The sequence below is a fragment of the Carlito syrichta genome, unplaced genomic scaffold (assembly GCF_000164805.1).
Source record: "Carlito syrichta isolate Samal-C Ts95f unplaced genomic scaffold, Tarsius_syrichta-2.0.1 Scaffold91408, whole genome shotgun sequence".
Classification (NCBI taxonomy): Eukaryota; Metazoa; Chordata; class Mammalia; order Primates; family Tarsiidae; genus Carlito; species Carlito syrichta.
This window is the reverse complement of record NW_007035504.1, coordinates 230530-258513: the sequence shown is the minus strand read 5'-3', so window position 1 is coordinate 258513 and position 27984 is coordinate 230530. Positions and strand designations below refer to the sequence as shown.

The following is a 27984-nucleotide window of genomic DNA, read 5'->3' as shown; positions in this document are numbered from 1 at the left end:
CCTCATGGCTACAGCTAATAATATCCTTATGTTTTTTTCCTTGTTTTTATTTTTGAGCCTTGCTTGCTAGGGTTATTCTCTGTGTGTTCAACGAGTGATTGGTCAAAGGTTGTGCTGAGACACCTGTGTTAGCAAGGTTTCTGTCTTCTGCAGATGGAGCTAGATGTACGTCGGGGACTGTATACAGACAAGTCTGCTTTCATGACTGCCCAGACTTTTACTTTCCACTGGGATTCCTTGTATCTTCCCTGCATGTGCACAGACTCACAGTCAGGAAAGGGCTGTAGCTCCCTTTGTTCTTGGCTTTAGGTGTGCATAACCTTCCATTCAGTTAGAGGTGTATGGAGAACTTCTTGAGGCCCCTACCTTATTTTTCTGTCTCTTAAATTTCTGTCTGTGTGTAGGACCCTCCATGGCTGTCTTATTTCTCTGTTTCTTACATTTCTGAATCTGTCTTTTAAATTTATGGCTAGTCTGCTGATTGGCTGCCTGCCTTCACCCAAAACTGCAATATTAGCCTTGCTGATTCACTGGTTTTCCCTGTCCATTTGCTACCAAGATTGCTACTGTTATGGACAGTGCTGCTGGGCATGGGGGTTTTCACACATTATTCCAGATTAAGTGGGTAACCTCCTACAGCAGAGCTGAAGGTTTTTTCTGTTTTTCCCCACCCTAGAGAAAATAGTACCAACTGGGCTGGGGATGAAGGGGTATCCTCCACTGGCAGGAAGGCCACAGACTTCCACTTTTCTTACATAAAATGTAGTACTTTTTCATTAATATATTTATTCAATTTTCATTTTATTGCATACCTTTAGTCAGTTTCCAGACTCCTAAAATACTTGTTTTGAACTGTTGTGTCAACTTTTATTGTTCCTTTTCTTAGGGAGTCTTTCCTGAGCTCTGAGGAGCTCTTAGCTATACCAAAAGTCCCATGTCCTCATACAACCTTTTTTTAAAACTTACATAATTTTGAACTTTTGTTTATATAAACATATGCAAAGTTTCAATTTATTCTTCTTGATATCTTCATAATATTTTGTTATATGCATGTTCCAGAATTTATTTAATTGGTCCTCAAATAATATTGAGGTTGTTTCTTAAGGATTATAATATAAATAGTTATCCCGGAATTAACCTTGGACATAAATATTGGCATATTTTGGCAAATATATCCGAAGAATAAATTTCTAGCAGAGAACACACTGAATTTTAATAAGTTTCTTTTAAAGATTTTATTTTAAAACTTTCCCCCCCATTCTCCAAGTTAACATACTTTTAGATAGAGTCTAGATTCCCTTCACTGGATAGGAAAGTCCTGTTTACATATATTTAATTAGTATTCTGATTGCTTTTCCACTCTTCACAATTAATGGTGGTGTTAATATTAATGTTGTAATAGTTTTGTTTTTCACATGGGGAGTTAAACAATAATTTAAAATACAGAATTATAACTCAGTTAGTTTGTAAGCTACCATGAATGATTTGATTTCCCTGCTGATTTAAAAAGCTTTATTCCAAAGACCAAGAAAATTCTAACTATGATGATTATTATGAATAGTGTCTATCTGACATTAGAAGAAACAGTCAACTAAAAAAATTTTTTTAATTGTCTAAAACCATATCTGTTAAGTTCAGATAGATGAAGAGTCTATCATACTCAGTGATCTATCACAGAAACAAAGAACAGAGTACCATATATTCTCACTCATAAACAATCCTTGAGCTATTATCTTAATACTATAAGAAAGGGATTGGCAGGAGTGGGAAACTGCCAGGGAAGGAGGGGGCATACCTCATTAACAAGGGTACCTGCATAGTGAACATTTGTATACCTAACCCTGAATTGTACACCACAAAGAAGAATTAAAATTTTTTTTTAAAAAGTTCTGTTGGTTAAATTCAGGCTTAAACTTAGATGTGATAGACTCACATTCCTTTTTTTCCCTCTATAATGTAGTTTGTCTATTTTAAAGTACCATTTTGTAAAAAAGAATGTTTTAAATGAAATTTATAGTTTTTGTTATAATTACTTAACCTTACTCAGAGAAATGCTTTAAAAAAATTTGTTAGTGATGTTGTTAAATAGGACCTTAGTTGTGTTCTTCTTTTCCCATGAATCTGTTTTTAACTACCTGCAATTTAGTATCACACCTCCTAGTACTTTTCAACAGGGCAAATATTTAGCATTTAGGTAGCACGTTTTATTTAGAACTTTACAGAGCATTTATTAGGGTGTGCTTTATATTCATCTTCACACATTTTTAGTAAAATGGCCGGGAACATATTAATAGGCTTATTTTAGAGAGATTGAAATAATGATAGAAAGATTCAGAGTACTTCTCTGAGGTCACAATACCCCAAATAAGTCAGGGAAATAATCTATTGTTAAAATAAAATATTGACCCTAATCCTTAACTTTTCCTGGTAATCGCAGTGACTTGTATTAGTCATCATTTGCCTTCCCTTCTTCTCACTCTGCGAGTTGGTTATGATTTCAGCTTCCTTTTTGACTGGTATTCATTCATATTACTTTTCTATTTCGTAATGACTTCTGCTACAAGTTTCAAATCATTGTTTGTATTTTTCTTTGGAAAAGAGTCTTTTTTGTGTGCATTTACTAAATTTTTATTATAAACAATTTATGAAACTGTTTCTGAATCTTATTCATATGCAAAATTTCTCACATTTCTTCTGTCTTACATCCGCCCCTTCCTCCCTTTGTAGCCATGCAGTGGGGAGAAGCTGCTTGCCTTTATGACATGTGACTTACTGCCACTGAAATGGATTTCAGCTTCACTCTTCATCCAAACTACTGTTTCTGAAGTCAGTAGTGGCTTATAGTTAGTGAATTGTGTGGAATTAGGACTTGGCCTTTTGCAAGAATGTGAATACAGCACAGACTTCCTGTAGTTTTTATAATTACCTTCTTAGTTTTTTGCCACATGTTTTCAGTATATTTTGTAAAGATTTACTTTTTATGTTTTTATGTAGGAATTTTACGATTTTAGCTATTACATGTAGATCTATAATTCATTTTGATCGAATTGCTGTTTATTATGTAAAAGTAGGGGGTCTCACTTAATTCTTTCATTGATTTATTCATATTTATATGAATGTCTACTAATTGTAGCAACAGTTAAAAGACACTATTTAAAATCAGTTGGTCATGACTTATGTCATCTGAGGTCTCACTTCTATTTTATTGATCTTTGTCTGTATGTTATGTCATTACCACATACCCTTGAAGTTTTGAATTGGGAACATGCCATTCCTCTAACTTTGTTCTTTTTAAAGATTGTTCATACTATTCTTGGTCCTTTGTATTTCCGTATGAATTTTAGAATCAGCTTGTCATTTCTGCAAGGAAACCAGCTAGGATTTTGGTTAAGGTTTCCTTGAATCTGTAGATGAGTTTGGAGAATATTGTCAACATATTTTTAAGTCCTGTCCATGAACATTGGGTATCTTTCCATTTATTTAGATTTTTTAGAATTTCCTTCAGCAATGCTTCATAGTTTTCAGTATACAAATTTTGCTTTTATTTTGTTAATTTATTCCTAAGTGATATTCTTGATGCTAGGATAACTGGAATTTTTTAAAACACAATTTTTGAACTATTCATTGCTGGTGTAAATAAATACGATTGTTTTTTGTATATTGATCTTGTAACCTGCAAGAGTTGCTAAGCTCAGTTATTAGCTCTATTAATTTTTTTGTGGATTTCTTAGGATTTTCTATATACAGGTTTATGCCATTTGTGAAAGGAGATTGTTTTTGTTGTTCCTTTTCTATCTAGATGCCATTTATTCTTTTTTGTTATATAATTGTCCTACCAAGAACTTCAAATACAATGTTTTATTGAAGTGGTGAGTGTAGACATCTTTGTCATCTTAGCATGACACTTTCAATCTTTCTTCTTTAAATATTCTGTTAACTGTATGTTTTCCTAGTGTGTTGAGAATTTTATCATTAAAGTACATTAAATTATTCTGTGAAATGTTTTTTCTCTGTTGAAATGATCATGTGGTTTTAGTCCTTTATATATTATTAGTTGATTTTCAGATATTAATCTACCCTTACAGTTCTGGAATAAATTCAACTTGGTTTTTGTATATAAATTATGCAGCTGGATTTGTCTTAATTTTTTTTGGCAGCTTTAACGTCTGTATTGAAAAAGATATTTGTCTGTAGTTTTCTTGTGTTTTTTTTTTTTTTGGTCGGGTTTTCATATCAGAGCAATACTGATCTCGCAGAATGAGTTGGGAAGTATTCTGATGAAATTTTTGCAGAGTTTGTGAAGGCTTAATATTAATTCTTCATTAATGTTAGAATTCATCATTGAAATCATGTGGACATAGGCTTCTCTTAATAGGAAAATGTTTGAGTACTGATTTTGTCTTTTTTCTTAAGAAAGAAGCTTTTTCTAAACACACTTTAACCCCATCTGTGTGGGGTCCCCACCCACACACACCAATTACATCTTTAACTTTCCTCAGTATCCTACAATGGCTTACGCTTCTGATACTAAATATCTGAACTTGCCATCAGACCTCACAGGTTAAGGACTCAGTCCCACAAGATTACCCTGACTTTCATAAGTTTCAGGCCTCCTGCACTTCTGACCAACTTGAATACTAACTGAGAGTTCCCATAACACTCCTCAGACTTGATAATTTGCTATAACAACTCACAGAACTCAGGGGAACAATTTAGTTACAAATACTGGTTTATAAAATAAATGATATTATAGAGATACAGGTGAACAGCCAGATGAAGAGGTACATAGGTCCAAAGGTCCCAAGCCCAGGAGCCTGAGGAGTTGGGGTTCCCCACATCCCTGGCACATACACCTAGAAGCTCTTCAAACCCTATCACTTACGGTTTTTATGGCAGCTTTATTATGTAGGAATGATTAAGTCATTGGCCATTGGTGATTGGGTCAATCTTCAACCCCTCCTCCCTCCCTGGAGGTTGGAGGTTGGCACAGAAACTTTCAGCCCTCCCATGGAGTCTTTATGGCAAATAATCCCTAACCTCCAAGTCACCTATTAGCATCAACTCAGATATGATTGAAAGGGACTTATTATGAATAACAAATGATGTTCTCCTCACCTCTGATACCAGCAGATTTCAAGGAGTTTCAGTAACAGGAACCCGGGGCAGGAACCAAGTAGATATTTCTTATTATTCCCCACATATTATTTGTTCAGATTTTCAGTTTCTTCTTGACTCAGTTTTGGTAGATTTGTCTCTCTAGAAATGTATCCATGTCATCTGAGTTATCTAATTTGGGGGCATACAGTTGTTTCTTGTATTCTTTTATAACCCTTTTTTAGAGCTTTAAAGTTCAGGTAATATTCCATTTTTATTCCTGATTTTAATAATCTAAATCTTTTCTTTAATTATTTGTCAGTCTGGCTAAAGATTTATCAATATTATTACTTTTTCAAACTTTTGATTTTGTTGATTTTTCTCTATTCTATGCTCTACTTCTTGTGTTTCTGTTCTATTTTTTTTCCCCCTCCTACTTTGGGTTTAATTTCCTTTCTATTTGTAAAGGTGAGGGATTAGGTTATTGATTTGAAATCTTTTATTTCTAAATATGGGCATTTAAACCTATAAATTTTCCTCTGAGCACTGTCTTAGACACATCCTATACATTATGGTATGTTGTGTTTTTCTTTTCATTAAGTTCAAGGTATTTAAAAATTTTCCTTGTGAAAAAATCTCACTCCAAAGTAAACTCCTATAGTATGATATCACACTGTCTGAATATAGGCTATAAAGTGTGTGTGTGTGTGTGTGTGTGTGTGTGTGTGTGTGTGTGTGTGTGTGTGTAGGTGTAGCATAGAGGCTTTATTTGTTTGTTTGTTTTCTTTAGTAACTGGGAACTCCTGGCTTCAAGGATTGTCCCACCTCAGTTCCAGCTAATGTTGATTTTAATTTTTGTATTCTTTATTTTTACATATTTTATGGATTTTCCATATTTTTAATGCTTCCTAACTTATTTCTTTGTGATCAGAAAACATTTTTATTATTTCATTCCTCTTAAAATTATTGAGACTTGTGCAATGCCTAGTATGTAGTTTGTCCTTGAAAATGTTCACGTGAGCCGGGCTCGGTGGCTCAGCCTGTAATCCTGCGCTTTGGGAGGTTGAGGTGAGTGGATTGCCTGAGCCCGCAGGTTCGAGACCCGCCTGGGCAACTTGGCGAGACCTCATCTCTACAATAAATTTAAAAAATTAGCTAGGCGTGGTAGCGCGTACCTGTAGTTCCAGCTACTTGGAAGGCTGAGGTGGAAGGATCGCCGGAGCCCAGCAGGTCGAGGCTGCGGTGGCCGGGAGCGGCCACTGCACTCCAGTCTGGGCGACAGAGTGAGACTCCTTCTCAAAAAAAAAAAAAAAGAAAAAAAGAAAAAAAGAAAATGTTCAAGTGTACTTGAGAAGCATCAGTATTTCTGTTGTAGGGTTTTTTTTCAGTCCCTACTTTCAGTCTTATGTTATCTGTATTTAATAATGCTAGAATGAATTTTCTAGAACACAAGCCTAAATATGTACTTCACCTTAAAATCACAAAAGACTTCTCAGTACTCTGAATTTTAAACTTAAGTTATCTTGAAAATGACTTAAGACTTTGCAAGATCTCTACTTTTCCCTTTACTTTAAACCTGCACCCTTCAGTTATATAGTTTTCCTTTCGGTTTCAACTTACTTTGGAATTTAAAATGTGTTTTTTTTTCTATGTGGAATACTCTCCTGCCCTTCTTCTGGTAATTAATTCTCATTCATTCTTAAATGACACCATTAGTGTACAGAGAACCTACTTTTACTACCAAAAACTGAGTTAGACGATTTCTACTTTGCTCTTTTAAGAGACCTGAACTTCTTTTTTATTGTAGAACAAAACACATTTGTATTTATTTATTCCATGTCTTTGTTGATGAGTATTGGGGATGGTTAGGAAGAGGAAAATATCTGGGATGACTCCCAAAGTTTCTGAGTTGAATATTTGGACAATAATATAATATGAAAAAAGGTAAGTATCTTTTTAGGAATAAGATTGTTTAATTTTGGAAATGCTGAATGTCACAACTTGTGCAATTGCTAAATGGATATATACAAAAGGATTGTGTACATGTCCTTAATTTCAGGAAGGCCCTCCTGTTGCTGATTCAGTTCCTTGACATCTAGCTCCATGGTTTACTCCTCTTTATTTTTCTGTTACTTGACAAGTCTTAGGTGCTCAATGACAACTAGTTAAATTGAGTTGTAAATAACAATGCCCATATATCAGTTATATGGTAGTTTATTTTATTATAAATGTTTCATTTGGAAATGTATCCAGGGAAAGGAACCAATGGCTGATTATAGAAAGTTTTAGCTTGGAGAAAAATACTGTGTTGTTCTTTATTCCCTTTTTATAAAAAAAAATCATTGACACATTTTTATTTTAGTAAACTCGTTTGTGAATTAATCTATTTTTCAATCCTTTTTAAAATTAAAAATTGCTTTGATTCTATATACGTTTTTATTTCTTATGTGAGGCTAATTATGCTGCCTTCTGACTTCTGTGTAGGACTATAATGATGAGATCAGGCAAGCACAGCTCCAGGAATTAACATATTTGAATGGTGGTTCAGAAAATGCAGATGTTCCAGTGGTTCGAGGGAAACCCACCTTGCGTACGAGAGGTGTGCCAACTTCAGCAATAACCAGGTAGGCTTGATTAATTCCCTTATTTTTTTTTTTTTTTTTGGGTTAGAGCACCATGGCAGCAGTTTTGATATTTCCTTTATTAATAGCTAAAAACAGCTTTATCAGTATATCTGTACATAGCCTGTATTCAGCTGAGTCTGGTGACATGGCCTGTAGTCCCAGCTACTCAGGAAGTTGAGGTGGGAGGATCACTTGAGGCCAGGAGATCAAAGCCACAATGCTCAATGTTCAGGTCTGTGTATAGCCACTGCACTCCAGCCCGGGCAGCATGGCGAGACTCCCATTGCTAAATACACACACACACACACACACACACACACACGCGCGCGCGCACCCTTTTTTAAAAACCTATTTTTACACAAAGGGATATTATATTAAAGGAATTTACTTTGGAGAGAGATATTCCTGGGCTTAAACATGACCCCTACCACTTACTAGCTGATGACTTTAGACAAATTATTATTCACTGTAACAGTAATTTTTTAAATTATTTAAAATGAGTCTTGGTTTTTATGTAAATAATAGTATTGATATGCAGATTGGGGCAATGGTCACCTGCAATTTCCCATTGAGTACAGCATCAGGCTAGTTCATTGCCACCACACCATCAGTGCTAAGCAGTGTCAGGCAACAGGTGTGTATCCAAATGCCTGTTGTCATTTTATTTACTCTACATGCATTGTGGTATCTGAGAATTCCTGAGCTTGTCCAGGAACACAAAATTTTTATTTCTGTCCCTGATTTCTGATTAATTTTAATGGGGAAAATGTTTTGGGAGAACAACAAATGTGATATGACTATCTGAAATTTACTTGAATTTTTAAAAAATTTTTGAGCTTTGTTCCAGAAGAAGTCAGTGGAGAGAACTAATGAACATTTTTCAATTAAACTAGTGACTGCACAAATTATTTGTTTGCTCGTTTTTGAATTGGAGTCTTATTTTGTCGCTCAGGCTGGAGTGCAGTGGCACGCTTCAGGCCACCACTGCCTCAACCTGCTGGGCTCAAGGCATTCCTTCCGCCTCAACCTTCCAATAGCTGGAATTACAGGCGTGTGCTACCATGCCTAGCTAAGATTTTTTAAAGATAGAATTTTGCATGAAGTAATTTAAAATAGCATTCTCATATATCTCCAAGTTCACTAGGGGGAATAAAAATACACTTCCGTTTTTGAGTATCACTGACCAGAGCAGTGTCAGAGCCATTGCAAATGCTTTTGCAGTGCTAAATAATTATAGGTCTGGGTATAGTGCAGGTGGATTTTCTCTGATATAAAACAACTAATAACATTAGGGTTGATAATTTCATGAGGTGATTTATGCAGGCATTCAATAAATTGTACAATTTTTAATTTCCATTTTTTCTACTATTAAATTTACTTGAAATCATAAGAAACTACTTACCGGCTATACTGATTTCCTGTGGTTACTGTGATGGATTGCCATAAACTTGGTAGCTGAAAACAATAGAAATTTATTGTCTCATCATTATGGAGGCCAGATGTCCTAAATCAGTATCACTTAAGCTGAAGTCAAGGTGTTGAGAAGACCACACTCCCACTGACGTATCTAGAGCAAAATAGTTTCCTTGTCTTTTCTTGTTTCTGGTGACTGTCAGCATTTCTAGATTTGTAGCCACATCACTCTGATCTCTCCTTCTTCTCTTTTCCTCTTCTGTCTGTCTCCAGTCTTTCTTTGCCTACCTTTTATAATCACATATATTCTCCCTTTCACAAGGATACATGTGATTATATTTGGGTTTCATCTGGATAATCCAGAATAATCATTTCATCTCAAGATCCTTAATCACACCTGTAAAAGTCCCTTTTCTGGAAAAAGGAATATGTACAGGTTCCTGAGATTAGGACAGCATGATTTTGGGTGACTTAATTTTGTTTATCCTATTACATTTGTCATGTTTTATCTCTGTTGTGATGGGAACTAGTACATTTTCCCAAAAGATTCCAAATACAACAAACTGTATTTAAAAAAACTCTTTTGAAAGTGTCCAAGCTTGTCCTGTCCCTACATCACCTGTTTGTACTTGCTTGGAGCAAATGGTATGTGTTCATGGTAGACTAGTTGCTTTATAGATGCTGTAGCAGATTCAGACCTTATCCACAGTGCATTATCTCTTACCCCTTTGAAATAATAGACTCAAATCAGACATATACCTTCAGATCTTGCCCCAAAATGAACAGAAAATACATATAAATAAATAGAAACATAAGCCTCTCAGGTATGACGCGTGTCAGCATTCCTATATTTGTAGTGATACAGATATAAAGAGGGATGGATGGATGGGAAGTAGAGAGGGAGGAAGGAAGGAAATCTATGTATATATTTATATATATGTTTATATATCTCCTTATACAAGTAAGGTTAGTACATGGAAAAGTACCTTACAACCTTCTTTATATGTTCTCTGCATCTATCCATGTGTCTGCATATAATAAAATTCACTCAGTGATGTTTATTTCACTTAAGATGAAATTACTCTTACTCATTCCTTTTTCCACAATGTAAGCAGAGAGTGAATATCCCTCCCCCGCCCCTGAATAGAGAGTGTGAAGAGTAGCATATGCCCATTAGTGTGGTTCATAGGATAGTGTATTCCTTATGCCAGATCTGCCATTTTTACTGAATATAATTTCTAACTTAGTTGTCGGTTTTTAAATTAAGTTGAAAATGTCATAAGCAGATGAGGAAGACAGAAGCTTTATTCTTTTTGAGTATGATACCTGGAGAAACACTTCCATCTGTCCTGATGAAAAATTATTCCTCTTGATTACAGCATATGCACTGCTTGTCATTTAAAACTGTTTCATTGTCTCGATGATTAACATTCTCTGATAGGATTATTTTGAAGTTTGCATTTAGGGCTCTGGTTTCAGTTTGGAGTGGAGTAAAGGCTGGTTCAGCAATAAGAGTTAAATGTCTTTATTTGCATACTTATGGTCACCACATGTTTACTTGAAATTAAAAGCAGTTCAGACACAGGGCACAAAACCGCACACCTCACTTTTTTCCCCCTCCATATAATTATGGTCTTTCTTGGGCCCAAATCTTTTATTTATTTATTTAGATTAGAAAATATAGTTTATTTAAAAGTAAATAAGAGAGAAAGAGAAGACTCACCTCCCCAATGGTAGGGGAGGGGGCCAAAACCAGGAAGCATGGCAACACCAGAGTCTAGCAAGGCAAAGGCCCCCAGATCTTTTAAATACACTGTTTCAGTGGTATAAAGTTGATATTTCTTGAGCAGGCAACCTGCGCCTCTATGTACTCTTTCTCAAAACCTCTCTTCCTCTATGTCTTCCTTGATTATTTTGCTCTATTTTCTCTACATTTAACCAACCGTGGACTAAGAACCTTCTTTCATAAAGTTTGTGCTTATGCTTTTCTATACTTCCATCTATAGTTCTGTATTTCTTCCTCTGCCCCCTCACCTTTTAAAATCTTGTTTAGCTTTAAATTCTAACTGAAACGTATTTTAACAAACACTACATAGCACCTACTATTGACTGAGTACTTTTCAAAGCACTGGACAGACAATAACTTAAGTTAAGCTTCATAACAGTCCTCTGAGGTAAGCACTCTTTTGCAGTATCACCATTTTTCAAATGAGTAAAGTGGGAGGCTAGAGAGGTAAACTAACCTCATGCTGCGTGTGATTGGTAGAGCCAGTATGGAATCCAGATGATCTGTTTTTGGAGTGCAGTGGTGCTCTCCTGGCTCACTGTAGCCTCTAACTCTTGGGCTCAAACAGTTCTCATGTGTCAGTCTCCCAAGAACCTGGGACTACAGGTGTGTACCACAGCTGGCTAATAGTTTTACTTTTTGTAGATACCAGGTCTCCCTATGTTGCCAGGCTTGTCTCAAACTCCTGGGCTCAAGCGATCTTCCCACCTCCACTTCCCAAAGTGTTGGGATCACAGTCGTGAGCAACCTAGCCCAATCTGATTTCATGATTCAAATCTCTCCCCTTTGTTTGATCCTTGTGTTTATATCTAGAATAATTTTTATCTCCTTTACTTCATTTCCTTATTGTAGTTCTCCCATATAACTTTTATTCTAGCACTTTTAGTATGTTTTCATTATGGCACATAGTAGCGCTTTTAATAGTAGCAAAATGATGGTTTAGTCAGTGATGGACCAAATATGTGATGGTGGTCCCTTAAGATTATGATAGACCTGAAAAATTCTTATTGCCCGGTGACATCTTAATGATCCTGACCCCCTGTAGGCCTAGGCTAATGTGTGTGTTTGTGTCTCAGTATATATTTTTAAAAAGTAAAAAGTAAAAAAATAAAAATTTTAAACATAGAAAAATATGTATAGAATGTTAAATATAGAAGGAAAGAACTATTTGTACGGCTGTAAATGTGTTTTAAGCTAAGTATTATTACAAGAGTTTAAAAGAACTAATAAGTTTATAGAGTAAAATAGAGTAAGGTAAGATTAATTTATTATTGAAGAAAGAAAGATATCCGTTAAGAAATTTAGGGAAACCTAAGTGTAGAGTATTTATAAAGTCTGCAGTAGTGGACAATGATGTCCTAAGCCTTCATGTTTCTCCCCACTCACTCACTGGCTCACCAGAGTAACTTATAGTCCTGCAAGCTGCATTCATCGTATTTGGCCTGTACAAGTGGACCATTTATTTTATTTTATTTTTTGTACTGTATTTTTACTGTACCTTTTTAATGTTTATAAATTCAAATATCATTGTGTTACCATTGCCTATAATATTCAGTACAGCATCATGCCATACAGGTTTGTAGCCTAGGGGCCATAGGCTATGCTATGTAGCCTAGGTGTATAATAGCCTATGCCATCTAGGTTTTTGTAATTATACTCTGCAATATTAGCACAGTGACAAAAGCCATCAAAGGACACATTTATCAGAATATAGCAATGTATGACTGTATTTATTCACGACTTTTTTTAAATGAAATTACATGTGGTAGCTAATGCCATATGCTGACTAATCTCTAACTAATATGATACACAGTTTAAAGATAAAATAAAAATAGCCAGGCACAGCGGCTCACACCTGTAATCCCAGCACTTTGAGAGGCCGAGGAGAAAGGATTGCTTGAGTTCAGGAGTTCCAGACCAGCCTGGGTAACATAGCAAGACCTCATCTCTACAAAAAAGTTATTAAAAAATTAGCCAGGCATGGGACTATACACCTGTAGTCCTAGGTACTTGGGAACTCTGAGGGATGCTAAGGCAAGAGGATCACCTGAGCCCAGGAGGTGGCCAGCTGTGGTGAACCATGAGCATGCCACTGCACTCCAGTCTGGGTCACAGAGTGTGACTCTAATTCAAAAATAGATACATTAGTAAAAACAAAGTAACATTAAATTGATATGGAAATTAGAGTACAAAATTGTAAAGACCCGAAAGAAAGGTTAGTACACAAAATAGTATGTGTTACAACATTCTGAGAGTTGGCAGAGGTGGTTGGGAAATTATGCTGTTTCCTAGTAGCCAAAACTGAGAAAATGTTACAGAATTCAGTCTCTGAATGTCCCAAAGAAAGTAACAATTCAAAACAAAAGAAAAACATACTTATTGAAGTCTAGAGCTTTTTAGTTCTGAAATCTATAAGAAATATTGACAATGCGTAATCATAAATTGATCATGTGGTATAATAATGTTTTAGTGACATTCCTTTTTGCCATATCTAATTCCTTAGCAAATCCTTTTGGTTTTACCTTTAAAATAAACCTCAATTTTTTTTTTCAGTCATCCCTGCTGTCCTTCCTAATCTAATCCACACTACTCTTCATTCATGGTCACAATGAAAGACAGTTTTCAAATGAAAGACAATTATATCCTTTCTTAATTAAAAACCTTCAATGTCTTCCTTTCCAGCAAGAAAAGAATCCACATTTCCTGATACCCACTTACGTGGTCTCCATTCTCTTCCTCTTTCTGACTTTATCTTACTCCACTTTTCTATTTTCTTCACTCCAACCATACTGATCTTTCTGTTTCCTAAGCCAGCCAAGCTCATTTATTTCTCAGGGCCTTTGCATAAGGGTTGGCTTAGTTGGAGCTTATGTTGCTACTACACTAGAAGTGAAATCTTCTGGCTGTGTTTTGAGAACACATGTAAACCAGGAATTTCATATAAGTGACTCTTAAACTAAATGTTATTGTCCCCATATTATAAACAAGGGAAGTAAGACTATAATTATAAAAGTTGTACATCGTCAAGTGTTATGCAGTTAGTTGTGTGGATTCAGGATTAATATCTAATTGCCTCAATCCAAAGTTCATACTCTCCTATCTTAATATATTTGAAAAACAACACTCCAAATGGATACTGAACTTAATAAATTTATTATTAGCAAGGATTCTCTCTGAATATAAATGTAACATTAAAATTGAAGTCCTTCACATGAGAGGAGGAACTAATCTGAAATATTCTTTTTACATAGAAATGTTACAATTATCTTTTGCCCATTTTATAATGGGGTTGTTTGTTTTTTTCTTTTCAGCATGTTTGAGTTCCTTGTAGATCCAAGATGTTAAGCCTTTGTCAGACCTGGAGTTGGCAAATACTTTTTCCCAGATTGTAGGTTGTCTCCCTGCTCTCTTGATGGTTTCTTTGGCTTTGCAGAAGCTTGTCAGTTTCATGAGGTCCCACTTGTCTATCTTATCTCTTATGGCCTGTGGGTTTCAGGTTTTGTGCAGTAATTGGATGCCAGTTCCAATTTCCAGGAGGGTATGTCCTTCATTTTCTAAGGTTCTTATGGTTTGAGGTTTTACATTTAGGTCTCTGATCCATTTAGAGTTAATTTTTGTGTATGAGGATAGATCGGGGTCCTGTTTCAATCTTCTGCGTGTGGTCAGTCAGTTTTCCCAGCACCATTTACTGAATAGGTTCTCCTCTCCCCAGTGGTAGGTAGTGGAGGCTTTGTGGAAGATGAACTGGTTGAGAAATTGAGGTTTTGCTTCTGGAATCTCAGTTCTATTCCATTGATCTATATGCCTGTTCCTGTACCAATACCAAGCTGTTTGATTATTGTAGCTTTATAGTAAAGTTTGAAGTCTGGTAATGTGATACCACCTGCTTGAAACAAAGATCTGAGTATCACATGTTCTCATTCATATAGTGGACCTTGAACATCCAATGTAATACTATAAGAAAATGACTGACAGTGGTGGGAAACTATGGGGGGGCAGGGGAAGGGAGATGGATTAATGGTAGTAAATATCTATCTGGGTATGGGGAGACACCTCTTATCAACAAGGGTGCCTGAACGAAGCATATTTATATACCTAACCCTTAACTGTACCCCACAATATCATAATAAAAAATATTGATTAAAAAAAAAGAAATGTTATAATTAACCAAAGCCAATGTATAATGTTAATATCGTTATCAATCAAACACTATCTCCCAAGAATGTAAAACTGGAACCAGTAGAGCATGAAATAAATCAGGTAAGGAAAGAAATGTCAAAATAGAGAATAATTAACAACAAAACCTTCATTATTAAAGTTATATTTTAATATTTTAACCTAGCGGCAGAGTAACCATTTGTAGTCTTAATCTAAACATATGTAATGCAAAGCCAAAGCTTTGGCTGGTAGAGCTATAAACATTTTAATAGAAGGATCATCAGATTTACTTTTGTTAAAGAAAACAGCATTGATTCTTTAATGGACACCAAGTGGTAGTACCTTCATTGACTGCATAGTGACTTCTGAATGCCTCGAAATTAACTGCTTGCATATTAACTCCCTTGAACATACCTGTAGCAGCTGAATGCAGTTGAATTTGACCACTTGTCCAGTTGATGTGGAAGTGTGTTGACTCATATGCCAAAGAGCTCCTCAGCTATTCCCCTGTGATTATTATAGTATTGTTGACAGGTGATATGGTACATAGGACTCTAGGTGCAACTGAATAAAACTCTATCATAGATACAAAGAATAAAGGGATTCTTAGATGTTAAAAACATGTCAGTTCATACTTTTGTAATCACTTCCTGAAAGTCTCAGAAGAGCGATTGCATAAGGCACTTCCATATTAGTTAAGTGTATTTTCCCTCTGTCGAGTTCTTGAAATATACTTTTTTTCCAAAAGTATGAAATAGCTTTAATTTGGGCACTGTACTTTTCTGAGCATCTAGCACCCCATGTTAACTTCTGCTGTTGCTAGGGCCATATGACCATGTAATTACTAAATGTGTTTGTCTCCAGACTAGGTTGGGCTCATAGTAGAGAGGGAATGTGCCTTTTGCCCTTTGTATTTCTGTGTTCACACAGTCTTGAAACTCAGTGTGTGTTCAGTAAACACTCACTGAAATCATAAATGAATGGATATCAGGTTTTTTTAAGATCTAAGAAATCCCTATATCTTCCTCTGTCAGGAATACATTTGCCATCACCTCAACACCTCAGATTATATGTTCCTTGTGATCTTTCCATCACCCATAACGTTAAGAGCAAATTACTGTGAATGTAGCCATTGACTGAATAAATGTTTGCTAGTTTAATTTGCATGCCAAATGACTGCTAGAATTGGAAGTTTCTATCTATTTTTGACCCTGAATGACAGCACATAGAAAAGGAAGCTTTAGAATGAGATGTAAATTAAAATGTCACTGCCACTACTGACTAGTGAGTGGCACAGGAAAGCTACTCCTCTACACTTAAGTCAGATGGGGGCAGCACTGCCAGTATTACAAGTGTCCTCTCAGCAATAAAAGCAGTGCCATGCGTAATGAGATTACCCCCATACTTGCCGCTCACATAGCCCGAACAAAAACCACTTCCCATCTTTTCCATTTCCCTCACCCAACTTTGAATTTAATGAATACAAAAATATTTTAATTCCTTATGCTGTCTCAATTCTGGACATTATATATAGACTTCAAAGAATATTTCAAAGCCGAAAATCAAAACAACTTTGTACAGTAAAAACTATAAGCATAGTAGACTGCTAAAATTGAATTTATTCTTTAAAAAATTGGTAATTCATCAGTTTTCAGTTTAGGGGATATATGGAACATTTTCCAAAAATAACCATCATGACCCTCACTTTCAGAGGCACTTATTTACTTTCCTCTTCCCTAAAGTTTTAGTCAATGTCTGAAAGAAAATGCTTTAAAAATCAATACAAGTACTGAAAGTTATTCAATTCCTAATTTACGGATATTTCTGGAAGATAAAAAATAATGGAACTAAAATGGACAGAAACAACAAAGAAAAATGCACTATAAAAAGGCTGCTAAGACATTCAGAAGGCTTCTCAAGGGGCCCTAAAGAAAGGAGCTAACAGAATAAACATGGGGAAAAAATAAATATACTTATATGCCATGGTCCACAGTTCTGAAGAACTAGTGAAAGTAATAAATATGCTTTCTGAAAGAGTAAATGGAAGTCTCTCTTACTTAAAATAATTCAGCAGGTTGAAGAGGACAGACTAATAATTGAAATTTGTCGATATTTTCTTTTCCATTTATATTCTGCTTGCTTACTAATGAATACTCATTTCTTCATGCTCTGCTCTTGGCTGCCTTGTAACTGGTGCCTAAATTTGATAGCACATTTTGAGCAGCCTTTCATCGGCACTTTATGGTGAAATCTAGGCTTAGATTTTAGACTTCATATTTTATTTTTATTTTGTCTTTATATTTGTTTGTTTAAATAATGATGGATTGCTGAATTTTGCTATTTGGAATAGTTTTACTATTTACTGTACCAGTCACCATTAAGAGTCATGTAATTAAAAAAGTAATATTAACCCAACCTTTTTTTATTCATAACTGATATTAAATATGTTTTAAATATTAACACAATATTTTAGGAACCAATACCTATTCTTATAAAGTAGGAGTTTTCTGAAATTTATAAATTAATTTAAGCTTTTGAAATCTAGTGGAGTATTTTAAAAAGAAAGCCTGTATTTAATTCTAATGTGCACTGAAATGAAGGTTTAGAATCACTAATTCTGATCCATGGGATAAACTCACATTTTAAGTTTTAAAATACTTAGGAAAATGCAGTGTTAAATTGGTGGCAGTAAAATTACTGGGCAAACTGGCAGGAAAATTACAGAGTTGTCATCAAGGAAAAACTAGGTAAGGGCCAGGTAAAAAGATTTAAATTATCTAACAGCATCGGGTTCGCCAAAAGTTTCTCTTTTCTTTTCTTTTTTTTTTTTTTTGAGTTGGAGTCTCACTCTGTCGCCCAGACTGCTAGAGTGCAGTGACCGCTCCCGGCCATCACAGCCTTGACCTGCTGGGCTCTGGTGATCCTTTTGCCTCGGCCTTCCAAGTAGCTGGAACTACAGGCGTGCGCTACCATGCCTGGCTAGTTTTTTATTTATTTTAGAGATGAGGTCTCACCAAGTTGCCCAGGTGGGTCTCGAACCCGCGGGCTCAGGCAATCCACTCACCTCAGCCTCCCAGAGTGTGGGATTATAGGCCGAGCCACCGAGCCCAGCTGCCAAAAGTTTTTCTAAGTTTGGGTGTCCTTAAGATATAAACTAACTTCAGAAGGTAGTAATTTAAAATTATTATGAAAGTTGGACAGTTAAAGGAAGCAGCTAAATTATCTTTTTCTTTCTTTTAATTCCCCGAAAAAAGTATATTTTTAACCTATTATTCGGTGTTTAAATCTACTATAATGTGAACTCCATGAGGTCTCTAAGACTCCCAGGTTTTATCTACAAGACTCTTGGTCTTGTTTACTATTAAGTTCCCATGGCCTACAGCAGGGCCTGATGCAGCAGTCACTCTGTAAAAGTTCCTTGAGTGAATGGATGAAGATGTGAATGCTCTTTATAAAAGATTACCCAATTTATGAGGCTCTGTTTCTTCTTCCTCCTGTCACCCAGTCTTACCCATCATCTTTCCATCTGTAACCACATCGCCACCACCACCACAACAAAACCCTCTCTGCCTCTTATTGTATTAAAAAAGATAGTTTTCTCTATAATCTTTTATCATCTGTGATTCTCATTAAGTAGCCTTACAAGGCAATTCTGTATCTGTTGATTATGAATTTGTGTCTGCATATCTAACTAGAAGGCAGAATCTGTTTATTTTAGCAAACTTTATTTTATGCTTACACATTTAGGAATTTAGTATTTTATTCTTTTGATAATATAAAAACACATTTTCTTAATTACGCTGCCATTTGGAATGTTTAAAATCTTTTATTTAAAAGAAAAAACTATCCTTTATTTTTAGAGGTGTAAACATCAAACTATTGCATACTGTGTAGAAATGTTAAAAGAGATTCTTTTTAAAATGGGTTAAGAATGATCCTGTAGATGCTTAAGAATGTATTAATGACTGAAAATGATGTATGTCCCCCTGTGGTATATGAAGTTATGAGAAATGTTATCAGGAAGACTGAATAGTTACTACCGGGACCATAAAGGTTTTGCCCCGTGTATAGTATGATTTATATTAATGTACCAATCAATATTAAAAAGTCCTTTTCTTTTTTATTAAGGAAAGGATAGATATAGGAAAATTATAATATATTTCTTTTCAACTGGACAAAAGTATAGAAACTTTAAATAAAAAACACTTCATTGGGATGTTATTTAAATTGTTTGATTCCCTACTGGGCTTATCTGTTCAGGACATTCTCCCACCTAAACTGTCAGAACACTCATGCTCCTCTCCCTCCTTCCAACTCTGTGTCTTCTGTGCAGTCTGGGCCTGTAATACAACTTGGGCATCGATACCTGACATGGGTGCCCCACATCCCAGGCAGAATACTGAAGGACTCATCTGGAAAATGAGTTTCTCTGCATTTTCTTGCCATATGGTCCACTGAATTCTTCCTACTGAAATGAGTCCTCAGTGCCAGTGTCTTTCTGTTAGAGTACTCTCTGTGTGTGTTAGTGAGCAGCCACACTGGAGCTGATGAAGGAGAGACAAAAGGAAAAAAAAAACCTCTGGATTCTTTTAAAGTCACTTTAGTAGGCTTTAGTAAGACAATAACAGGCAAACCAAACTGTGTTACAAATCATGTGAGAAATGCTGACAAGAACTTGTAGTTTAAATGCCAGCCAGGGACAACTCAGCAAGAAAAGCAACTAGGCATGGTTCTCTTGGTCACTCGCAGCTCAGCCAGCACATGTCCCATGCTGGGTAAAGGCGGAGAAATGTTCAGAACCCTGCTATAGATGGTCACGCCAACTGGAGGAAGGCTTCTGACACCCAACATGGCAACTTGTCTTTTCTTAGAACAAGGTTTAAACAAGACCCAGTAATAAACTAAGACAGTTTAGAGCAAAAGGGATCCAGTGATACAATGGCAATCTTCTCCCCACCACGCTTCAGTTTTTCAGAAGCTTTTTTCCAAAATTTCTTTGAAAATCACTTTGTTTCTGATGTTAGGCCCTGAATATCACAAATTTTCCTTGGGTCTTTTCTGTGACAAGAATTGAAGTTACACAGAGTAAGTCATTCTCTTGACCACAGGGAGTCTAGAGTTCAAGAGGGAAAAGTTAGAGAAACAACCAACTGTGATAAGGGATGAGAGATTTGACAAAGGATTGCAGTGGAAATAGAGAATGAGGATGGCTCTGAATCGGGGTAGAGATTATGAACAAATGTGGAAGGAAGGTAGGGAAATCAGTCAGGATATTGCCAGAGGGACGTCATCCCAAGCAGAGATTGCAGGGGTGTGGAAGCAGAGAAGAAGAGGGCTGCCTGTAACTTGAAATCAGGGATGGCACTATGGAACATGAGAGTTTCTCCAGTCACCTCTGGCTCTTAGCTGGCCTCAGGAAACTTGGGGTTAGTTGTCTATAAGTTATAGTTCCCTCATCAATAAAATGGAGATAGACAATTGAGTATACTCTTATCCAAATCCTACTTATTTTTTTCTGTGTCATGCTCAGGTACACACTGTGCCATGATTCCTTTTCGGATTACTTAAAATGATCCCACACTAAAAAGTGAATTTCTGTAGCATAGATACTTGATCAGTTGTTCAGCATTGCACCTTGGGCAAATTGCTTGTCTCTCTTCAACTCCTGTATAATCACTATCCTTATTCTCAGGGAAGAAGGAAACTTGTGCTACATAGTTCCCAAAGGCGTAAATGGAACTGATAGTTAGAAATGATAAAAGTTTTTATTTTTGTTTTTAAATTTAAAAAGGCAAAAAACAAGCTAATAATCAAAATTGGAAGACAGTGAGTGACACTGGCTTCAAAGTAAGGAGGGAGCCCTCTATCATCAGGCAAGATAAATAACTTTTTTGCTCTTAATGAAAGCTTGGACTTTTTTACACACTGTCTTATATTGCCAACAATTTTACTAATAACCAGTTTGTAATTTATTAGATTAAATTGTAATTTGTAAATTGTCTTGGATTTCTTTTATACTCTATACAATGTAATATGACAAAACAGTTGCTCAGTTGATTTTTTTAATGCATTGAAAGTTGGATGGAACACACAATAAAGAAGAGATCACCAATAGCCTGTGTCATAACAGGGCTGTAACCTCTGGATCTAAAACCCAGCTAATCAAAAAATGTTCTGCAGACTACTACAAGCAGCACTTGAGAGCTTGTTAGAAAAGCAGCCTCTCAGTCTCACTCTAGACCTACTTTGACAGACCCTGCCCCAGGTGACAAGGTCCCCAGGTGACGTGGATGCACATGAACGTTTGAGAAACATTGCCATACAACTACATTTCGGGCGGTCTCTAAATGTGCTCACAGTGAGAGCTGCCAGCATCATCTGTTGAGAAATTTCAGTCTCCATCAGCTCTGGTAGTTTCTTAGGTATGTTCTGAGGAGCTATAACCATAGGCTGCTTTTTCCTTTTCCTTTTTTCTTTCCTCATATTCGCATAGCAACCTTAGGCAAGGAAATAAATATCTTAGAATGATTAAGCTTTATTCTCAGAAAAGCACTCTTACAGAAATGAAGATTGTAAATGTGTTAGGGACTCTATAGGAGAAATACAGTTCCCCTCAGGAGGTTATTGCATCAGGACACAGACCTCAGAGGGGTCTCTAGGAAGGCTTTCCCCTGTGATACCAGTGATACCATGCATAATCCCCTGTCACTAGATCCTGCAGGTCCGCTCTGGACTCAGTTATTGGTCCTGCTTCTCCTGAGCCCTGGGAGTCTAATGTGTTTCCCAAGGCTACCAGATGAGTATTGCTGGGGCTAGCTTGAGCTGCCAGGGCTTCTGCCACTGAATTCATTGTTTTACCTACTGTACTTCACTGCTTCTTGTGAAAGTAATAGATAAAAGCCAAATAGTTTATGTTTGCAAACTCTTACTCTACCGAACTACATTACCGTTGCTAAAAGTATAAAATGAGAATGACATGAGTTGTACCTTCAGTCTGGTCTCTTCATCTTTTAATAAACAGCCAAAAGGAAGTTATCAGGACAGAGTAGAAGTAGAAGTCTACATAATAATTACTACTTACTAAGTGCCTGTGTTAGGCCAGCCATTTTACATACCCTGAGTGTAAACCTCACAAGTGTTCTTCAAGATATTATTAATCCAGTTTTGCAGATGGGAAATTGAGGCTCAGAGATCAGGTGACAGAACTAAATTTGATTGGAACCCAAAGCATATACTTTATCATCACATCTTAAAACCTTGTATTAATCTATAAATGACATAGTTTCTGAATTATTAGTAACTTTTGCATTCAGTCAAACCATCATCCCCTTGACATGACTACTCACTATGAAAACCTTTTTAATTTTTTTTGTTTGTTTTTCCATATCTGAGTTTCGAGATCAGAAACCATGGTCACCCTGCTGAAAATGCAAACAGAACTATTACAGCCCATCCATTCATTTGCTTTTGAAACTTTCTGTGCAAATGTATTATCTTTCTGCCCCTCTGAGGCACTCATTCTAAGCAGTGTGCCATTCTATTGCTATTAATTTGAATCTATTAATACTTTTAAAGTAAAAAAAATCTCATTATCTGTGTAAATCTTATCTAACAGACACCTTTTCTCTTCTCATGCCCATGTTACCTGTCTAGGTGTTCACCTTTGCCCATAACATCACTTGTAGCACTCAGTGAATACTTTACAGTATGACAAGATTCTTGTGTTAGCATGTCACCTCCATCCTGCCTTTCTCCCTGCAGTGTCATCTAAAGCAATATTAATGCGATACTGCTTAATACCATTCCTGTGGAATTTCAACACTTAACACACATGTCTTCAAAGTATCTTTTATAGATAAGTATCCAGAACTACTATATCAAATGACTCATCTAAAATTGTTTAACAGATAATAATAGCTTTATATGATTCTGTACACCCAGTGGCACATAACAAACAAGGTCAGTGATTATGGGAAAGAAGTGGGAGCCTCTTGTATGTATAAATTTATTTCTTTCACCAAATTGAAAGACATAAATTTATGTATCCAAGAAGCATATTAAATATTTTGTGATCCATATAGTACCTTGGATGGCGATGTTGAATATTAAATAAGGAAGCAGGAAACCTTAATTAGTTTAAATGTGCACCAGGTAGGAGACACAGCACTAAGGAGTTAGATGTATTGTAACTACAAAGTACTCTCCTCTAATTACATTGATGATTTCCCTAGATATATTCTGGAGACACAAAGATGAGCAAAACGCTGCAGAAGTTATAGTATCTGTCAGTACAATTCAGAGTGATTGAAATTTGTGTAAACTCTTGATCTTTATTGATATTACATATTCTAAACATTTCATATGTTCTGTTTAATTTCCCCTCATGCTAACACTAAGAAGTGGTTTCTATATTTATCCCATCCATTTCACAATTGAGGAAACTGGCTTGGGAAGTCCATACTCTTGATTAGTTTTAATGTTCACTGGCAGGTAGATATTAAGCTAATAAGTGCATTAGGAATTGAATTCAGATCTGGTTCTGGCCACCACTTTTACTGTACCAATTTTTAAGGCCTAGTGTGAAAAAAAAAGCACCTAATTTAAAATATTTATAACAAGGATGATACGGGTTGCCTCCAGGTAAGGTTTACTTTTGAGAAAAAGTGTAATTATTTTATTTTGTTGTTTCGGACTTCTTGTATTAAGATTAGGTTAAACTGCCAATACCACATATATGCGTTAGATTATATATTTCCCTTCTCTCCCCACTTAAAAGCCTGTATAGCCACTCCACACTGCCATTTGGAGTCCCAGTTTCCTCTGTCTTGTAGCTACACTTTTTACTTTTTCTGAATTATCAGTAATTTTTGTATTTGTTCATTCAAGCCATCATTCTCATGACATGATCACTCATTATAAAACTTTTTAGTTTTTCGTTAAAAAAAAACTTGGCCGAGCTCGGTGGCTCAGCCTGTAATCCTGCACCTTTGGGAGGCTGAGGTGAGTGGATTGCCTGAGCCCGCGGGTTTGAGACCCGCCTGGGCAGTGAGACCTCATCTCTTCAATAAATAAAAAAAATCAGCCGGGTGTAGTAGCACGTGCCTGTAATTCCAGCTACTCGGAAGGCTGAGGCGGAAGGATCGCTGGAGCCCAGCGGGTCGAGGCTGCGGTGACCGGTAGCGGCCACTGCACTCCAGTCTGGGCGACCGAATGAGACTCCAACTCAAAAAAAAACCAAAACTTGTCACTTTTGACAAAGCCTGCTGCCCAACCATGTTCACATTGCACAGAAGGATAAGAAAAGCTTGAAAGAGGAAGGAGAAGGCCAACTGTGTGTAGCTTTAAAGAGCTTCCTGTAAATCTGACTCAGGGCTGATGTCTCACTGGCCAGAACCAGACCATAGGCCACACCCTTAGCTGCAAGAAAACTGCAAAACCAAGGTCTTTTAAAGTTTATGTACTTGATATTTTAGAACAGCTTTAGGTTTACAAAAAGTTTGTCAAGATAGTGCAGTTTTCATACACCCCCATGCTGTTTTTCTGAATTATTAACATCTTACATTAGTATGGCTCATATATTTCAATTAATAAGCCAATATTGACACATTCTTAACTATATTATTAACTACAATATCAATACAGTAATAACTACAGTCCATTTCATATCTCCTTAGTTTTTACCTAGTGTCCGTTTTGTGTTCCAGGTTCCCACATAATATTTAATCTTCCTGTCTCCTTAGGCTCTTCTGGGTTGTGACAGTTTATTGGACTTGCTTGTTTTCGATGATCTTGACAGTTTGAAGGACTATTTGTCGGGTTTTTTGTATGATGTCTCTCAATTGGGATTTGTCTCATATTTTTCTCATGAGTTGCTTGGGGTTATCGGTTTGGGGAATGAAAAACACATCACATCGTGTCATGTGTATGTTGCATCCACATGACTTACCATTGTTTATGTTACCTTGATAACGTGGCTGAGGTAGTTTTATCAGATTTCTTCACTGTAAAGTTACTCCTTTTTTCCCTGTAGATACTGTCTCCTTTGAAAGGAAGTCACTATGGAGAGCCCCCATTTTAAGAGTGGGGAAGTATATTTCACCTCCTGGTGGGTAGAAGACCTACAAAAAATATTTGGAAGATTCAATTATTTATATCAATGTGGACTCATGTATATTCATTTTCTCTGTTGGGTTACAATCCAGTACTACTGTATTTTGTTGATCAGATTATTTCAGCCTTGGCCGTTGGGAGTTCTTTCAGTTGACTTCTGTGTTCCTTTGACATACACCCATAATTTATAATTTTGTTTTTTTTATTTATTCATATATTATTTTTTGAGAGTTTTCTAACTTTCTGTCACTACAAGTCACTCCAGACTCATCTTGTGTACTCTGCATCCAGCCCTGGAATCAGTCATTTCTCCAAGGAGCTCTGGTTTCGTTTATTGGGGAGTGGTATTAGAAACTAAGACCTGGATGCTAGTTCTGCTAGTTGCTACTGGGATGTTCTTGCTTCTAGGCTTTCTCTACTGACAGAACAAGGACATGTATGTGTGTATACAAGCCCGTGGGTATGCACATATATATACCTATTTCTTTGTTTAACCACCTATATATATGGTGAACTAAATATGAGTTATCCCTTATTCTTATTTTTTACCATGTTGATCATTAATAGTCTCTTCACCTTGCTTATCTACAACCTCAACTCTGACATGAGAAACCTGGCACACTTCATCCATTTTTTTAATTGCTGAGGTCCAGCTTACATGTATAGAGATATCAGAATTGTTAACCAGGACCCACATGCTTTCCTGTAGGAAATAACTTTATAAATTAAAACAGTGCTTATATGCGCTCATTTCTAAATTTATTATTTTTTCTCCCAGTTCCTTCAGTAAGGTTATTTTCATATGTTTACAGCATAGCTAAAAATGTGACACATTGAGCATTCCATCCTGTGAATCCCGTTTCCTAAGTAATGTTCTGATGTTTTGTTTTGTTTGTTTATTTTACTTTGTATAGATTAAAATGTACTCTTTATGATATAAAATTCTTTGGCTTTTAACAGATGCTTTGTGTCACCTGTTCACCATCATTTAGGTGTCATACAGAATAGTTTCATCACCCTAAGATATTCCTTGTCCTATGTCCATTCAGTCCACCCTTCTCCCCTTAACCTGCGTCAACCACTGATATATATATATACACATATATACACATATATATAAAAATATATATGTGTATATATATATTTATGTATATATATGTATATGTATATATATGTGTATATATATATATATATTTTACCATCTCTCTAGTTTTGTCTTTTTAGTGTGTCATATATTTGAAATCATACAGTATGTCGCCTTTTCAGAGTGGCCTTCCTTCGCTTAGAAATATGCATTTAAGATTCACCTATGTCTTTTTGTGAACTGTTAGCTCATTTCTTCTTACTGAGAATCATTTCCTATTTCATGGTTATACCCTGGTTTGCTTATCCATCATCTATTGAAGGCATTTTGGTTGCTATGAATAAAGCTGCAGTAAACTTTCATATGCAGGTTTTTTTGGGTTTTTTTTTTTTTTTTTAATGTTGGCATAAGTTTTTAAGTTCGTTGAGCAAATACCTAGGCATACAATTGCTAGATTGTCTGGTGCAACTATTTAGCTTTATAACAAACTTCCTGTCTTTCTAAATGACTGTACTATTTTGCATGCCACATAGGAGTGAATGAGAGTTCCTGTTGTTCTACATCCTCATAACAATTAGTATACTTAGTTATTTTTTTTTTTATTTTAGGCATTTTAATGTGTGTGTGTGAAGTGATGTATCATTTTTTGTTTTCATTTGCAGTTCCCAAATGAAAATAATGCTGCACATCTTCTTGATTTTTTTGTTCTCTGTATGTCTTCTTTGGTAAACTGTCTGTTCAGGTATCTTTTCCCATTTTTAAATAGAGTTGTTTGGGTTTTTTTTTTTTTTCAGATCATTGAGTTTTACAAGTTTTTTGTGTATTTTGGATACAAATTCTTTGTCAGATAATGTTTTCTCATGTTTCTTACATAATGTTTGCGTATGTTTTCTTTCTTTCAGTGACTGTTTATTTATCTCAATAGTGCCTTGCTCAGAGCAGAAGTCTATAATTTTAATAATGTCCAAAAAAAATAACATCCAAGTTATTATTTTTTTCTTCAATAGACTTTTTTTGGGATATCGTATCTAAAAACTCATCACTAAACCAGTGTCATACAGATTTTCTTCTGGGTATTCTCCTACTAGTTGTATATTTTGTATTTGAATCTAAAATGCATTTTGAGTTAATTTTTGTGAAAGTTGTAAGATGTGTGTCTAGGTGTTTAAAGTTAGTGAGTTTTTGTATGCTTTTTTTTTTAACATGAATATTTAATTGGTCCTGCACTATTTGATGAAATGACTGCCATTTCTCCATTGAATTGGCTTTGATCCTTTGTCAATAATAAGTTGATTATATTTCAGAAGGTCAGTTTTTGTACTGTTTTGTTCCATTGATCTGTCTCTTTTCTTTCCTCAATACCATGCTGTCTTGATTATTATAGTTTTATAGTAAGTCTTAGAAGCAGAGATTGTGAATCTTCTAACATTTTATTTTTCAGTATTGTGTTTTCCATTCTGGATCCTTTGCCTTTTTATATGTATACTTTAGAATAAATATGTTTGTCAACCGGGCTCGGTCGATCAGCCTGTAATCCCGCCCCTTTGGGAGGCTGAGGTGAGTGAATTGCCTGAGGCCGCAGGTTCAAGACCCGCCTGGGTAGGCGAGACTTCATCTCTACAGTAAATCAAAAAATTAGCCGGGTGTGGTAGCACGCACCTGTAATTCTGGCTACTCGGAAGGCTGAGGCAGAAGGATTGCTGGAGCCCAGCAGG

General features: G+C 35.9%; 1 protein-coding gene across 2 annotated transcripts in view; it reads left to right on the top strand.

The window, feature by feature from the left end:
* Positions 1–27984, top strand: part of KHDRBS3 (KH RNA binding domain containing, signal transduction associated 3) — a 222788-nt gene that overhangs the window by 111482 nt on the left and 83322 nt on the right. For both annotated transcript variants that reach the window (XM_021712876.1, XM_008059199.2), the window contains exon 5: positions 7579–7718. In XM_021712876.1, coding sequence (XP_021568551.1) covers positions 7579–7718 — 140 coding nt within the window. The remainder of the gene's footprint in view (positions 1–7578; positions 7719–27984) is intronic.